This window comes from Gracilinanus agilis, chromosome X (genome assembly GCF_016433145.1).
Source record: "Gracilinanus agilis isolate LMUSP501 chromosome X, AgileGrace, whole genome shotgun sequence".
NCBI lineage: Eukaryota > Metazoa > Chordata > Mammalia > Didelphimorphia > Didelphidae > Gracilinanus > Gracilinanus agilis.
Genome location: NC_058136.1, coordinates 78,800,110 through 78,817,646, shown reverse-complemented (window position 1 = coordinate 78,817,646; position 17,537 = coordinate 78,800,110). Strand labels below are relative to the sequence as shown.

The following is a 17,537-nucleotide window of genomic DNA, read 5'->3' as shown; positions in this document are numbered from 1 at the left end:
TTGGCTCCAAGGCAGAAGAGTGGTAAGGGTAGGCAATGGGGTCAAGTAACTTGCCCAGGGTCACACAGCTGGGAAGTGTCTGGGGCCAGATTTGAACCTAGGACCTCCCGTCTCTAGGCCTGGCTCTCAATCCACTGAGCTACCCAGCTGCCCCTTTCAACTACTTTTCTTGATAAAAACAAACAAGCAAAAAATTGAAAATGAAATCCCAAAACTAAACTCCCTAATAACTCCATCTCTACATGCTTTCTTAGGATAGTTTCATGTCACTCTCATTCTTTATAAATCCAATTCTAAATCCCCCACCTTCTCTTAAACTCTTAGTTTCTTTTGTCCTATTTCCTTGATAAGCCCTGGAAGACTATGTCTCCCAGGGCTCTCTCTGCTAAAACTTCCCCTGACACCTCCCACTTCCCTTGGGGCAGGGGTCAGAGAAAGGATAAAAGGGAAAGTCTGGCGCCTTTTTTCATTCTCTTGATCCTGAGCTCTGCTCTCTCTCTTTTCAGGAGGGTCAGCTCTCTCCTCCCTGGAATCAGTGCTCTCTACCCTGAATCCTGATCTTTCTCTTGGTGCCTTTCCCCCTTTCTTCCTACCTCCTAGTTTTCCCTAGACCTTCCCTTTTCTAATTAATATAAAACCTAGCTACTCAAACCCTGAAGTTGCTCTCTGATCATTTATTAGGAGCTCTGATCAATTCCCCCTGCTAGGGCTGAGACCCGCTTCCTTCCTTTCCCTTCCTCTCTCCTTTCTCCCATCCATCCTACCATCCATTCTATCCTAATACCTTCCTCCACTTTCACCAAACATTTTCCTCTAATATTAAGATCCCTAAAATCTATTTTCTGTAACCCACTAATTTGTACCACTAATCAACTTTGTTTCCATTTTCTTTTCTTTTTTTTAAATTTTAAACCCTTAACTTCTGTGTATTGACTTATAGGTGGAAGATTGGCAAGGGTAGGCAATGGGGGTCAAGTGACTTGCCCAGGGTCACACAGCTGGGAAGTGTCTGAGGCCGGATTTGAACCTAGGACCTTCTATCTCTAGGCCTGGCTCTCAATCCACTGAGCTACCCAGCTGCCCCCCTCTGTTTCCATTTTCTTAAGCAGATTACAATCATAAACCTTTACTTCTTTTAAATTTTTTATCTGTGGAATGTTCTTTTCTTGTTAACTTTAAATATACACATTTTCTTACAAAATCTTTTATAACTTATAAATCTTTTTTCTTCTCTATAAAATTCAACTGAAGTGAAAATTTAATTATATAGCTATCAAATGCCTAGAAAACTCTCCTTATTCACTATCTTCATTTTCTTTCAGTAATGCTCAACTTTCTCATTAGTCCTTTTTTCTCTTCATGCAATATTTCATTAGCTAACTGGATAGTCTTTTCTCATTTATCATTCTTGAACACTTCTTTGTATCTGTTCGCTGACCACTATCCTCTGTTTTAGTGACCCTATTATATTTTGGTTTTCATTTTGTCTCCTTACTCTTTTTTGCTCTCTTATCTACTCATATGGAGTGTCTTCTAATTCTTTATCATGGGCTCTCTTCTTTTCACTTGCTCAGCAGCTCTCATCATCTCTAAGTCTATTAGACTATAATTAAATATATCCACATCATCTTTTCCTAAAACCATGTTTTTCTAATTTTTCCTATTTTTGCCGAACTTATCACCATTTTTTCAGTTTCCTAAGATCAGTCTTATTTCCTTATTTTTTGTGTATTATTTTCTAACTAGTGTAGTTTTTACCTCTAAATCTCTCAGCTTATTCTTTCTATTTACATAGCCACCATCTTAATTTAAATACTCATTACCTTTTGCCTACATTATCTTAATATCCCCCCCCAATTAATTTTATCAGCCTCATCGTCCTCTTAGTAAAGTTACCTGGGAAGAATATGAGATGTTTATTCAACTACCCAATAAATTCCAATGGCTCCCTATATTTTAGGATAAGAAAAAGTCTAGATTTTTAAAGTCCTTTATAAACCTATTTTCCCACTTATGCATTTTTTCTACTCTGAAGTTTAGAACATAAACAATCTATTTCATTCTGCCTTTGTACTAATTTCACTCATACAACCCTCTTCCCCAATATAGGTTAAAACTACTGTATTTCACACAAAGTCTGTTCTAGCCTTCCCATTAATAGCTCTATCCCAACTTCTTTACTTTATACTTTATGTTGTATGTATCCTCCCCAGTGGAATATAAGCTCAAAAGATAGCAGGATTTTTTGGTTTCTGCCTTATGGTTATTATAAGTTTTAGTCTCCATAGAGGATCCCTTTTACCTTTTTCTTAGTAAGTGGCTTGAAAAATGTCTACTGATTACCAGAAAATCCTGCATTTTAGTGATAAGAAATATTTTCCAGGTATAGTACACCACAAAACTCACCTTCTGAGTCACTACAAGGAAGCGGAGGGCACTAAACTGTGGGTAGTTTTGGCCCCCAGGAAGCTTAGAAGGGAGAGAATGTGGAGATTCAAGTACAGTTGTTGGGTTCACCATTTTTTCTACCAGCATAAGCCAGGCATCCAAAAACTCTCCTGTGCCATCAGGTAGATCTGGATGCTCAAGTCCCTCTGATATGGGAATTTTGCCTCCCATGGAAAGAGCCCAATTGAAAGTCCTATATGGGAAATGAAAAAAAGTGCTGAGAGAAAAATGTCATTGGGAAATTTAAGTAAGCTTTCTTTTATTTTTCAATCTGTGCCCATTCAAAAGCCTGACTGAAACTATAGCACTCTGTAAAAGCGATTTAGAGATTTCTTCTTCAGATCAAGTAACATAGTCATTCTGAAATTTTAAATAATTTTCTAAAAGAAAATAGAGATTCTAGAGCAGAGATAGCAAACCTTTTAGAGACAGAGAACTAGTCAACTCCCCACTTCCCCCAAAAGGGAAGGAGGAAGCATTTCCATTGGACTGCTAGGCAGGGGAGTGGATGATGAGAGGCATGAACTGAAGAGGCTGTTCTCTGTGCTAAACCCATTTGTAGGATGTGAGTCTTCCTCATCCCTCCCAGCGCCTTACCCCAGAGAGGGAAGAAAGTATTCCCATTGGGCTGCAGGGCAGGGGGGGTGAGTGAAGTGAGGAATGTCCTCTGGCACATGGAGGGGAACAACTCTACCATAGGTCTTTCTGGCCTTCTAGTAATAAACTACAGTGGGCAACTGCAGGCTTGCTCACAGAGAGGACTATGTGCCCTTTTTGGTATGTGTGCCCAAGCCCTGCCATCACCATTCAGGGGTATGTTGGATCTGTGGCAAACTACAGGAAAGAAGAGTTAGGTTCTTACACTCACTTTTAAGTCAGGGGTTAAATTATTAAGATTAAAAAACAAAGTATATCTCCATTTCAGCAAAAGATATAATCAGTATAAGCCCTTTAAAAGATTCCCTTTCTTGGCATACATCAAAAATTATCTTAATAGGACTGGATATTTTTTCCTTCTTAGAGATCATGTTTTGTCATACAAGACTGGCCAAACAAATGAATGATCCAGTTTTTAGGAAGGAAATCATGTTTTTTATAGGAGTATTCTTACTCAAAAAGAGCATTGTGGCCACCAGAGCAGAGGAATTTCTGTAGCATGAGGTGATAAGGATGTTTTCTCTCATCAAACAGCATTGGGGAGGTGAAGCCAACTGAACAGATAAAAAAAGTCAACCTGTAGAAGAGAAAGCAAAATGGGTTGAACTAGTCACCAAAGTTACAAAATAACACCAAATAAATTACTTTAGTTTATTACATAATTAAAAATAAATACAGCATAGTTTGTAGGGAAGATTAGTTAAACTCTACTTTTAAGATAAAACCCTAATCCTAACCCTTTCTGACCCAAATTTGTTTCTTAGTGAGGGAAGATGTACTTATACTGAGTCAAGAATAAAATGTAAAACCAGAAACTAAACATCTTGCATGAGAATAGAAAGAAGTGGGGGAAGCTGGGTAGCTCAGTAGATTAAGAGTCAGGCCTAGAGATGGGAGGTCCTAGGTTCCAATCTGGTTTGAGACACTTCCCAGCTGTGTGGCCTTGGGTAAGTCACTTGACCCCCATTGCCTACCCTTACCACCCTTCAATACACAGTATTGACTCCAAGATGGAAGGTAAGGATTAAAAAAAGAAAGAAAGGAAGGAAGAAAGAAAGAAGTCTAAAAAATCATTTAATCTTTTAAGAGACACAAAAAGTAAACAAACAAAAAGAAATAAAATAAGAAAATGTCAGAGTTAGATGAGATCTTTGGACTCTTTCCTTAAGAGACAGAGTGGTAGCCAACAAGCACATAATCCTAAATTCAGGAGTTTAACACACTAAAAGGGCATATTGCTCTGAAGTAAAGGGAAAAAATCACCTATCCCATTACATCAAGAGATACCACTAGTTCAAATCCTATTCATCCATCAAGAAATAAAAACAAGAAATAAAACAAGAAATCTCAACTTCCCCACATATATTATATATGATCTCTATTATAAAATAGAGATAACAACACCCACATCAGATTTTTTAAAGGACCAAATGAGATAATGTAAAATGCTTAGTATAGGGGCAGGTACTTAATAAAAAATGATTGTTTACTTACTCTTTTTATCTGATCTAGCCTCTTCATTCTACAAAGGACTCTGGGTAAAGGATTTCCTATCCTACCTTATTACTATTAGGGTACTATCATACTACCAGTCCTATACTACCAATATATATATTGATTTAATATTAAATTCACTAACAGATTGATATGAATTGCTCTGTCATACAGTTTTGTGAAACTCAACCTCTTTCATCCCTCTCACCTCCAGCATTCCCTTCATATTCTTGACCTTTTTTCTTTCAGATGAATTAAAAAAATGTTTTTCTAGGTTTATGAAATAATTATATTAATTGTGGCAAAATGAAGTGAGAACAAGGAGAATACTTTATACAATAAGAGAAATACCGTACGATGATCAACTCTGAAGGACTAAACTATTATCAGCAATGCAAGAATCTAAGACAACCCAAGGGACTCAATAAAAAATACTCTCCAAAGCCAGAAAAGTAACTCTCAGAGTATGAATATAGATTGAACCAAACCATTTTTTAAACTTATGTGTGGCATCTTCTTTTGTGAAATGAAAATATGGAAATTTATGTAATGTGACAAGACTGATTAATATATTAGATTGTTTACAATTTGGGCACGGGGGAGAAAATTTAGATTGCAAAAAGCCAAAAAGCAATTGTTTAAAAACCGATTCTACATTTAATAATAAATAAAAAGAAGACAAACACACACATGCATGCACACCTAGACAGTGCTGGAGTGTCTCACCTGAATCTTGGAGTAGGTGTATATGGTGGGGGCTGCCAAGACAAACCCTTAGTAAGGAGTTTGGTGAGAGCTGAGGCTGTTGATCTTGCTGCAGGTGTTGGTGCTGTGGTGGTACTGGCTGAATGATGGCTTCTCCTTTGCCGTACAGGAGATCCCACACAGAGTTTAACAAGAAGCCCAAAAAGTTCAGCAAGAGCCCGGCCTAATCTGGAGGAAGCTGATACCCAAAACATCAGTTAGACTGAACTATAAATGAAAAAGTTAAAACAACTTTTCAATTTCTTTTTCAACTAATTATGTAAGATGTCTAAAAAGAAGTAGCTCTTTGTAAATATTATCTTTATCACAAGACGTTAGCAAAGGTTTGTGTTGAAAAGGATGAGATATGTATTCAGCTACGATTTAGATTATACATATGGCAAGTACCTCATTCTCCAAAAGGCAAAAAATGAGTTCTAAAAAGTAAAAAACTCAGAGTAGTGAATTTATTCACACATTGAAAATAAAAGAAAAATAGGACATAAGCATATTAATGAACAATTTTTAAAGAAGCTCACAACTGGGAAACCAATAAAAAATATAGGTAAATTAAAGAATAACTAGGAAATTTTCTGGTTCCACATCTAGGAGCTTATTATCTTGGTAACCAGAAACTTTTTGTCACAGATTTTCTTGTATAATGTATCATACATTTATAAATATTTTTACATAAAAATATATTAAATTTTATATAATACATTATATAATGGTATAATGAATGAGAAATTTCTAGAAGTCATATAGACAAATATTCAAATAAAAAATTTGGAAAAGGTTTCCCAGACAATAAAAAAAGTTACAAGGTAATAATCCAAAACATTGTGGACCATACCCTGAACATCATCATATTTTTCTTACTGAAATGTCATTCTCTGAAGATTTGTTCTTGTAATGATCAAGTCAAGCTAAATTATAAAGTGGTTTTAAATTAAGTTCAGTGTAACTAAAAAGAGATAGAATTCCTTTCTGTAAAATATGAACCTTCTCTAGATGAAAAGGTTAAGAATTCACCTCCACATGGGGATTGGTTGGGGCTGTTTCAAAATCACTTACCTGACAGCAAAGGCTTAATCTGTTTGATCCTAGCTGCCATAGCTGGGGTAATTTTGGACTTCCCCTTGGGGTCTGAAGTACTAGGTTCATCAGTTTCCATAGGTGTCAGGGTGTCTCCATCCAGTCCAATGCCTTCTAAAAGGCCATGGGTGGAAGCCTCCATACCTCCTGATGATCCTTCTGTTTCTCCTTCTAAGGATGCAAAATAGGATATGTTGGCAAGGATGAATGTTGCTGTCCATTAGTTTTAATATTATTACTCTTTTGCAAGAATTGTATATTAAAGTTAAGCCTCTGTTAATTGGCTGGGGACACACAGTTTGGCTCTAAATTTCTTGGTAATGAAAAGCCCAACTGCAAATATTTTTAGTTAAATTTTCTCCAACAGCAAACCTAAATGAAAGCTATTAAGTATTTTCTAGAATTACAATTTTATAATTGATGTAGGAAAACTCCATCAAAAGAACAGTTCTTATTAAGTACTCTTTACATGTGTAGTATCTAAAACAAATGTGACAGAAATTGGATTTTTGGGGGTTACCTATTCTCTTGGCTCCTTGTGCTGCTGAACTGGCTGTCTTTTCCTCTCTTGGAATCAGCTTCTGCATATCCAGCTGACCAAACTCACATTCTGAGGGGAGGCTGCAAATGCAACAACAATGAGAGAAGAGGTATGTGGTCTTCTTAGATGACACTTTTTTAGGGTTATCCATTGCAGGGAAAAGTCATCTTATGCCCCAAACTGCTAACTTGATTAAATAAATATTGAAATAGTTGGAGAAATGTTATTTTTCCTATTTTTATTACTTTTACCTGTTTGGGGTACACAGAGAAAGCAGTACTGTACTTTCCCAGACCAGGGAACAGTATAACTGGCTCAGCTTACTTAGGACACTGAGACCCAGCTGGGAGCCCCACTGGTTCACTGAGATGGCACGGATCTCACTCTGTGAAGAAAGAAGAGAAGTAATAATTCCCTATGAGCAGAAAAGAATTAGAAATAATTAATATTATCATGATGTCCTCAGAATAAGACTTTTTCTTTCCCAGACCTGAATTATACAAATAGATGCCAAGTAGTACTGATTTACAATGTTTCAAGAAAAGAATTCTTAGAGGAAGGGATAAGGAATCTCAGGGATATATACTTTTCTGGACTAACAGCAAATGATTATACTCTTAATATTCCCACTGTTCCAAATAAATACTCAAGAATTATTATGTTATTAATTTTATTAGGCTCTAAAATGGAAAATTTACTGAAAAAGTACTGATTCTTAAGAACAAAAACACACCAGGAACCTATATTTATTATGCTTTGTGAAGCAGTTTTGAATAATTTCTTGATTCCATGAGTACTTTAAGATCTAATAGTCTAATAAGATTTTAAGATCTAATAGTCTACTACGAAGGTGGTGATTGCATATTTGACCAAAGAAATCAGTACCTACATATAAATTCTATTTTCCCTTTAGTTATTTTGAGAGCAAGGAATATTCCCCTTTCTCCAAAAGAGAAAGCGTCCAGATGTGAGAATTTACTCAGATTAAATACTCATATTCTATGATTAACCTTACCTGTCCAACTCTGCAGGTATGAACAAACATCATGATATACGCATGAGCAGCTGTGAGAGCATGCAGAAGAGGGGTGGCCTGGGCAGAGAGTGTGGCATCTGCTACACTGCCAGCACAAGCAAGCTCTCGAAGTAGCACTGATCCCCCAGGGGCCTCAATTGGGTGATGAAGCAAATCCAAGGAGGATAGGATAGAATCCAGTTGCAAGAGTCCCTCCTGAAGGACTTTTGGTTCATGTGATAGTGTCTGAAACAAATCAAAAGTTTTCAGGCTCCATTTTCCTGGGAAAATTTTGTCTACCTAGAGAACATGAAGTTGCTTTGTTTCTCATAGTGAGGAGTATAAATTATAGTCAAACTGAAATAAATATAATAAACAAAGACTACTTGGTATTGGAATGATAGAATCTGTTTAACGTTAATTAAGAAACCTGGATAGTCTCTAAAATAAAAATATTAACTCTTGTTGTTTCAAGTGAAACCAGAGAGTAAAACTGTTTGCTCTTAATGAATGAGAATTTAAGTCAATATGACATTAGTTTCACTGCTGAAAAAGTGTTAAATGTTCACCAATTATTTTTGGTTATTACTCATCTATTCTGCATGTATCTTTTTCATTATAATTCAAGCCCTTTGAAGACAGAGACTGTTTCTGCCTTTCTTGGTATCTCTAGTGCTTACTATGTCTGACTCAGAGAACTTATATACAGTGCTTGTTATAGTGTGTAAAAAATGCTTGTTGGCTAATTGTTTTGAACACACCTTAACTTCAACATACTAGCTTCAGAAAAATGACAATTTCCCTTTGGACATTGTCTGAAGAGCAAAACTGGGCTGATGACAAAATAAAGAGAACAGCTAATATTAAAGATAGTTAAAGAGATCACATTACATCATTCAGAATTGTAAAAAAATAATTATATGTAAATATTCTTTAACCCTGAGATGCCAATGTTACCAATTAATAATAAAAAAAAGGTCAAAGGCAGAAAGGTCCCACAAATATAAAATCTTTTACTATGGCAATTTAAAAGATTGTAGTAAAAATCGGAAATACAGCAAATGATCATCAATTAGGTACATAAAGAAGCATATATGATTGGCAGCTTAGATAAATCTTGGACTATTATCTTCCCGATAAAACCCCAAAAGGGACTAAGAATAAGAACCCTGACACCAGAGTCTGAGGGGAGAGGTTGCTGGGCAAAGAAGGCCAAATTTTATCATGATACCTGCATTAATTACTGGGTGAGAGCTATGAATGGGTGAATAAAAGCACTGAAACCCTGGGAAATGGGAACATCCCTCTTCCTTAACCCACTCAAGATGACGAGTTTTATTTCTAATACATTCCTTACAGGTATGTAGGGAGGCAAATCAGTGTTCCCTACAAACTATTTCCCAAATGACAGGCAGGCCGGTTTCACTGAAGAAGTTAAAAAAGAGAGAAGCAGGAGGCAGTACTTGCCAAGCCAATGAAATCACCACTAATGTATCATTTAGCTGCTTAATATCAGTTACCTTCTACAAATTGCTTTTAATACCAATCTGGCCTTGATAAAAAAAAAAAAAAACATTAAAAATCAAGATTTTTTCATTAGAAATTGAAGGACAACTATCAGTTTCCCCATTTGGCAAATGTTAACTCTTAAAAATGACTTAACGGGGCAGCTGGGTAGCTCAGTGGATTGAGAGCCAGGCCTAGAGATAGAAGGTCCTAGGTTCAAATTCGGCCTCAGACACTTCCCAGCTGTGTGACCCTGGGCAAGTCAATTGACCTCCATTGCCTACCCTTACCACTCTTCCACCTATAAGTCAATACACAGAAGTTAAGAGTTTTAAAAAAAAATTTTTTTTTTAAAAAATGACTGAACAACAACAAACTGATATTGAACAAATTTCTCTTTTGTTTATACTTATTTGTAAAGTTCCTGGACTCAACATGCAAGAATCAATGAATTAATCCACAAATATAAACCTCACATTTGATGTTAGTGAATAAATTTCCAAATTATATTTTCTTTTGATTTCAGACTTGGGGACTTCTTTTTTTTGGTGTAAGTGGGGAAAAAAGATCAAAATGGAGACTTATAGAGTATTACTTTTCTTCTCACCAGTATGGATTTGCAGACCCCTGCCACAGCCTGACAGGCAGCTGAGGTTGGAAAGTCGATAGGCAGATTGGGAAGGCCCAGGATGGTGACTAGAGGTAGCAGCCCCTTTTGGTTCACAAACTCTTGACAATGGTCATCGGTTGTATTGTTGCTTAGAATGGACTCCACAAATTTCATCTAGGAAAAAAAATGTCTAAAATTTAGGTTTAGGCAGAAATTATCTGGTAAATCCAAGGGAACGAAAGGTCTGGAATAGGAAAAAGGTGGTGCTTTTTAAGGAGACCAAAAACAAAAAGTTCAGTATGGTTTTAAATTCTCTACATGTTTTTCAAAATATTGACTTTATAGAGCCTCTATTACCATTTAATTTAGTCACAGTTACTATTTTACAACTCATTTCCTTAATTGCACTTAAGCATACTATTTTCATGGACAATTTTCAAAAGATTCCAATAAATAACTGTATTAAAAATGCCCAATATCACTAATCAGAGAAATGCAAATTAAAGTAACTCTTAAGTACTTCTTCAGACCTATTAAATTGGCTTAAGCAAATAAACAATAACAACAAAAAAAGACAAATGTTCAAGGGGCTCTCATGGAAAAAAAAAGGCAGAACCATTCAATTTGGAATTGTGTCAAAAAACAATAAAAGCTACTATCAGATCTTTATTAAAGAAAAATAAGGGATCTAATTTTGTAAATATTTATTTCTAGCAGTTCTTTTATGAAAAGAATTTGTAATTGAAGGGATGCCCATAAATTAAGGGAATGGTCTCTCTGTTTTATTTGATTATAAATGTGTGAAATGAATTGTTTTTAAAATTGCCTTTGAAATAAAGGATTGGGAAAGTGGTAAAGTCATTTGGAAATCAAAATTAAAACTACTACATTGATGGTTTTGGTTAGAATTCTTTTAATTTAAAATTATGCACTAAAGGAATTAATGAAACTTATTTCATTGAGAAAAAAGGTACATTAGTAGGGCAAATTAGTAGTTATCTTTATTAAAGTTTAGTTATTAGAGAATTATTAAAATTTCTAATCTATGACTTCAAATTACATTTACTAAATGAATTTAGTAATATTTAAAAATTAAAGAGCAGAAAGAATATTCACTTTGCAGAGAACAAATTTATCTGAATTAGGGACTTAATTAGCTTATTGGTTTTGTATTTAATCACAGAATTCTAGCTTGCCTCTCATTTTACCTGAAAAGGTCTTGAGCTCTTGCTAGGAGACTATATCAAAAAAGAATTCAGCACCTCTCCAGAACTCTCATGAAGTCAGAACAAAGGAATTAGATTATTTCTCCTTTTGCTATCTAACACAAGGCATAAAGGAAAGATTCCAGCCCCCTATTTATTTAGTTAGTCAAACCATCTAAGGGGTAAAATTCATCATTATTAATATTACTTAAGATAACAAAAGCTTACCACATTCAGGATGTAATCCATTAGTGGGATAGGGTTCCTTTCTTCAGTTCCAAAGACTCTGTTGAGAAGAAAAGGGCAAAAAATATAATTAACTCTAGGATGAGAGAAGGCATGGAGTTAGAGAAGCAAGATATTTTTTATCTCTTATCCTTTTCATAAAGCAACTAGTCTTAGAAGAGTTAGAAAAAAAATAAAGAGTAAAATACTGCAATGCACACAACTTAAAATAATTTTTGCTCCAATTTACAGTTGTATGGTAAAGTAATATATGGCAATTCTCTCTCTAAAATTCAAATAGTAGTCTGAAAATGCAGTGGAACCAAATTTTCAAAGCTACTTCACTCTTGATCTCTGCTCTCCCGATAAATTGTTTGCATTTGTGAATCTGCCTTCAACAAGAGCAATGTATTTCAGCAGATATAGGGATTAAACAGATGTATTTAAACCTATTAAAAAATCCCACATCTTGAAGGCTACATTATGGCCATTAAGTAAATACATAACATAAATATTCATAAAAATTAACAAATGAAATGGGTAGACCCAACATCTGAAATTGGTCGCATCAGTAAGAACTACATACTTATTTGCATATCATGTTAAAATTCTTTCCCTAAAAATGATAGAAGGAAAGAAAGCCAAGTTTGGATTTAAGAGAAAAAGGAGATTTATTTCAAGGTAGAATAAATAGTAAACTTTTAAAAGGTCATAGGAAAAAAGGAGAAAATAGGAATGAGGAGAAAAACATTGAATTGGAAGCTAGGCATGGCATTTTAGACCTGCTCAATATGTACAGGGGTACTTTTCATTCTCTATTCTGTTTACTCCCTAAACCTGTTTCTGTTGATTGCTAGTTAATAAATCTGACCATCAGGGTCATCTGGTCTCATCTAACCCAGGAAAGTTCAAGTTGAACCAGTGCTGCTTAAGAGGAGGATGGAATGGGTCAATGCTATGGTTAAAATAAAGCTTGAAAAAATAAGTAGGAGTTTACATAGGTTAAAATGGCTTCTCTTTAAGCATAGCTTGGTCATTCTTGGGTTAATCACTGGTTTGGATTTTTAAATTGCTTAATAACATCTGAGGGCTAAACTACAGGGAATTTCTTTAGATATTTTAATGTGTTTCAATTGCCATGGAGAAAGTATATTGTGAAATAAATAATTTTTATGTCATTACTGTCTTCCCTTTAAGCTGAATTTAGTTGGGAATATTATAAGCAATCAGTAAGGGTTGTCAGATCAGATTTCTATAGATTCTTAAAAATACTATGGAAGGAAGTCTTGGGTAAATGGTTATTTAGATTTGACACAATATGATCAAAATAGTTTTGAGAGAATTTGGAGAGAATTCTTATTGGGGCAAGGAGAAAGTTTTTATTTGTTCATTTGGGAAATAAATGACTAAAAAGCTCAATGTATAAAGTAGAAAGATAGCAAAAGCATCTAATGAGAATTTAAGGAATATTATGATAAACTCATATAGAGGTTATTACAGACAAATGTCAATGTTATAGAAGCTGATAAAGGTAAAAATTGGAAAAATAATCTATAAAAAATGTTTTGAAATTTGAGAAGAGTATAATGATGATAATATCTAGAAGTCCTAAAAAAAGCCTCATATTTATAGTTCAAAATTAGCTCAGTGACTATGTGAACACTGGCAAGTTACTTAATTTCTACCTGCGTCCAAAGTTTCAGTCATAAAGTGGCAGTAATAGCTATCCTTGTTATGAGAATTAAATGAGATACGTGGTAAAAGATCTGCAACATAAGTTCTTAATAAATGCCTTGCTATTGTTAAGTTGTGTCTGAATGTGACCCCATGAATACTAGAGTAGTTTGCTATTTCCTTCTTTAAGTTCACTGTTCAGACGAAAAATTGAGATCAATTAGGATTAAGTAACTTATTAAGGGTAATAATAATAATAATAATAATTAATAATAAAGTAAATGATAATATAATAAATATCTGAGGTTGGGTTTGAACTTGGGTAAGAAAGAGAACAATTCAAAGATATTTATGTTGTTTCTGTGATAATTAGATTCCACCTTCTAGGTGAACAAAAGCCCTCCGAAAAGCACTAAGTTTCAGTTATGGATAGTCAGATCAATTGATTAACACTGAAATGGGTTTTTAATCTAGTTTAAATTTTCGAAGACATTCTTGAATGTACATCTTGAGTTTAAACTAATCATAATCTCAAAATCAAAATATAAGTAAATACAAATACGAATCTGAGTTAAGGACTAGGATTCAAATTTAATTTTTAAATACTTCCTAACTGTGTAATTCTGGGGAAGTCACATAAATCCATTTGCCTAGCTCTTGCACCCTTCTGAATAAATTGTTACTAGGACAGAACTGGTTTAAAAAAAGAAAAAAAAAAGGGTATGAAGTGACACGAAGGAACTTGCCTAAAACTGGTCAGACAGAATTTATCAAGGTTATTTAAAAGGGAAATGAGTCTATAGAAACTTACTGTTGATTTGGTTCTGTTTCATTCTGCTGAGTAGTAGTAAAGCTTTGCATAGCTTGTACTTCTTCTTCTTCCTCATCTTCACTGGAAGCCTCTTCTGCTGCATGATTAGATCTTGGGGGAGGAGCTGAAGTAGTGCCATCAGCTTTTTGAATAGATGGCTTCTGACAGATGTATTTTGGATCCCTTCCAAGATTACAAATTTCTTCTAATAGCTAGGAGAAATACAATTTCTTTTTACAAAACTAATAAACCATTAGGTGTAAACCATATCAGGAGAGGATTCAAGTAGATTATACAAAGGAAGGAATGGAAAATTTAGAAACATATATAACAACTAAAGGGCAAAAAAAAGTTAATAGTTATTTCCAAATACATCCACAATATTATAAGGTTTGTCATGTCAGGACCATAGGTACTTACAAAACTAAATAAATAGACTACTCCCTTACTAAAGATTAGTCAGTGTTCTCTACAGAGACAGATCAGGAATTCGTTTTGGTTCAAGGAAGGGACTACTACTTCTCCTGCTGCTATAAGCTGTTCATTCCATTTCTATGGAAGCAGTTTTAAATGGAAAGTGTGACCACCAACTAATTAATTGCCTGACCTGGTCCAAACAAACAGCCTTTTTACCTTAATAATAGCAGTTGTAGCATCTGTTTTGAGTGTAGGCTGGTGCCTCATAAGTTCATCAACTGCACTGCCGAGATTAGAAGCAGTATCCCCTAAAAAGCAAGAGAAATCTTTTAAAAAGCACAGCCAAAAGAATAGAACAAAAAAAAAAAAAAAAAAAAAAAAAAAAAAGAGGAACTGAAAAATTCTTGGATATCTATACCTACAGAAATTAACACTAAGCAATAAAAACATAAAATAAAACCACCCAACACTTTGGTTACCTTATCAAAAAGATATGGTGGGCAAAAAAAAAAAATAAATCTGGTGTACTGTATAATAGAAGGAGCCCAGGGATCAGGAAAATTCATTGGAGGAAAGGAAAATGTTATTTTTAACAAACTTTTTGTTCATGGGTACAGTGATGATCATATTATCTTTGGTGTTTATCAACTCTCATATAGACTATTACAACAATCTTTTCACTGTGCTGTTTCAAGACTTTCCCAATTCTAGATCACAGGCAGAGAATAAAATTGCTAGCTGATTTTCCTTTAGTATAGACTCTACTCAAAAATCCTCAGGTATTTCCTGTTGCCTTTAGATAAAAAAAAATTTTTTTTGGTCTCACTTAAAAAATAAAAACAAAAACATCCTTTTAAAAAAAATTTAAAATTTTTGTTTAATTAATTTAGAACATTTTCCCATGGTTACAGGATTCATGTTCTAACCATCCCCTCTTCCCACTCCCTCCCATAGCTGATGCACAATTCCACTGGGTTTTACATGTTTCATTGATCAAGACCTATTTCCACATTATTGATATTTGCATTAGGGTGCTACTTTTAGAGTCAATATCCCCAATCATATCCCCATCAACCCATGTGATCAGGCAGTTGTTTTTCTTCGATGTTTCTAGTCCCACAGTTCTTCCTCTGAATGTGAACAGCATTCTTTCTCATCAGTCCCTCAGAGTTGTCCTGGATCATTGCATTGTTGATAGTAGGAGAAGTCATTACATTAGATTGTACCACAGTGTATCTGTCTCTGTGTATAATGTTCTCCTGGTTCTGCTCCTTTCACTCTGAATCAATTCATGGAGGTCTTTCCAGTGGAAATTTCCATGGAATTCCTCCAGTTCTTTATTCCTTTTAGCACAATAGTATTCCATCACCAACAGATACCACAATTTGTTTAGCCATTCCTCAACTGAAAGGGATAACCTTATTTTCCAGTTTTTTTGCCACCACAAAGAGTGCAGTTATAAATATTTTTGTACAACCGTTACCTTCTGTCTTGGAATCAATATTGTATATTGTTTCCAAGGTAGAAGAGAGGTAAAGGCTAGGCAATGGAGGTTAATTGACTTATAAGGGTCATACCTAGGAAGTGTCTGAGGCAAGCTTTGAATCCAGGACCTCTCATCTATAGGCTTGGCTCTCAATCCACTGGATTTGACTGTCCCTGCCTCACTTTTTTTTTTTTTATTTTAAACCCTTAACTTCTGTGTATTGACTTATAGGTGGAAGAGTGGTATGGGTAGGCAATGGGGGTCAAGTGACTTGCCCAGGGTTACACAGTTGGGAAGTGTCTGAGGCTGGATTTTAACCTAGGACCTCCCGTCTCTAGGCCTGGCTCTCAATCCACTGAGCTACCCAGCTGCCCCTCCCTGCCTCAGTTTTAAAATCCTTTCTAACCAAGTATTAATCAATGCTGAAGGAAATGGCAAACTACTCTAGTTTTTTTTGCCAAGAAAATTCAATGGACAGCATGGTCTATCAGGTCATGAAGATTTGGATAAGTATGAACAACAAACAAAAACCTATCATTCAGTCTCTTCTGTATTATTATTTACATACTTCAATTCTGCAAAATAGATCTTTTCTTCATTCCCAACAATCTCCTGTTTCTATAAGTCACCAACATTTCATTTCAAGAGTTGTTCCTTATATTTCTTCCTTTGACATTTAGGTAAAGTTTCTATATGAAGTATTTTTGGCTTCTAATTTTGAATGCCTTCCAAACTATCCTATACTTATTCTCTTTTTATTTGTTATATATGTACTTATGTTTGTCTTCCTCTCTTAGGTCAATTCACCAAGGGCAGAGAAGGTTTTACTCTTTGTATTAGTACCGCCTTTCTAAGCAAACTATCCTACAAAGAGATATCACTTGCTAAATTTTTGATTATTCCAGCTAAGAAAACTATGTTAGTATATAGCAAATGAAATGAGATTCTATGACTTTTCTGGAAACGATGCAAGGTAGATGTTAATTTCATTGATGCTGACTCTTCAGTGAACAAACCCATATAGGGCCTAAAAAGGATAATGCCAAATCAGTTAAATTTTACTGGATGTTCAACACTACTTAAAAAAACAGCCTGGAAATCTTTAAATCAAAGGATAAAGATGAAGAGATTTTACCATCCTATTCTTTTTTTTCACAAACTGCTAATATGGAATTGGTTTAACAGAATTATCTTAGAATATATTTTGATATCTTTGCTTTCTATCATGTCAGTACTCAAAGCAAGAAGAAATTACCAAGGGGATCAGAGCTTCTTCTCCTTCGCATTGCAGGAAGATAATCAGGAGAAAGAAGCACTTTGAAAAGACGTTCAAAAGGCTGACACTGAACAAAAGACTGAAGACCTCGTGCATTCAAACAGAGGGCACTGAACACATTTGGCAAGGATCCAAGTACCTCTCGGGTGGAAGGGACCTGAGAAAGAGAGAAATCTATGCATTATTCTAGAAAATACATGCAATGTTCTAAATGGCATAATTAAAGAGAAGAATTAGAGTCACTTAAACTGGATATTTATCCCAATTTTGTCTCTCTAGGTTTCAGGAATTCCCTTATCTGTGAAATAAGGTGGGAGAGAAGGACCTAGCACT

The 17,537-nt window shown here is 34.9% G+C and overlaps 1 protein-coding gene across 1 annotated transcript in view; it reads right to left on the bottom strand.

Moving 5' to 3' along the window:
* The window catches only part of LOC123253836 (E3 ubiquitin-protein ligase HUWE1-like), an 88,141-nt gene that overhangs the window by 50,835 nt on the left and 19,769 nt on the right, over nt 1-17,537 (bottom strand). Inside the window, exons 18-29 of the mRNA XM_044682954.1 lie at nt 17,184-17,361; nt 14,659-14,750; nt 14,026-14,237; nt 11,544-11,601; nt 10,108-10,284; nt 7,995-8,240; nt 7,231-7,364; nt 6,959-7,059; nt 6,418-6,609; nt 5,326-5,542; nt 3,560-3,682; nt 2,407-2,641 (exon numbers count right to left, since the gene is read on the bottom strand). Coding sequence (XP_044538889.1) covers nt 2,407-2,641; nt 3,560-3,682; nt 5,326-5,542; nt 6,418-6,609; nt 6,959-7,059; nt 7,231-7,364; nt 7,995-8,240; nt 10,108-10,284; nt 11,544-11,601; nt 14,026-14,237; nt 14,659-14,750; nt 17,184-17,361 — 1,965 coding nt within the window. The remainder of the gene's footprint in view (nt 1-2,406; nt 2,642-3,559; nt 3,683-5,325; nt 5,543-6,417; nt 6,610-6,958; nt 7,060-7,230; nt 7,365-7,994; nt 8,241-10,107; nt 10,285-11,543; nt 11,602-14,025; nt 14,238-14,658; nt 14,751-17,183; nt 17,362-17,537) is intronic.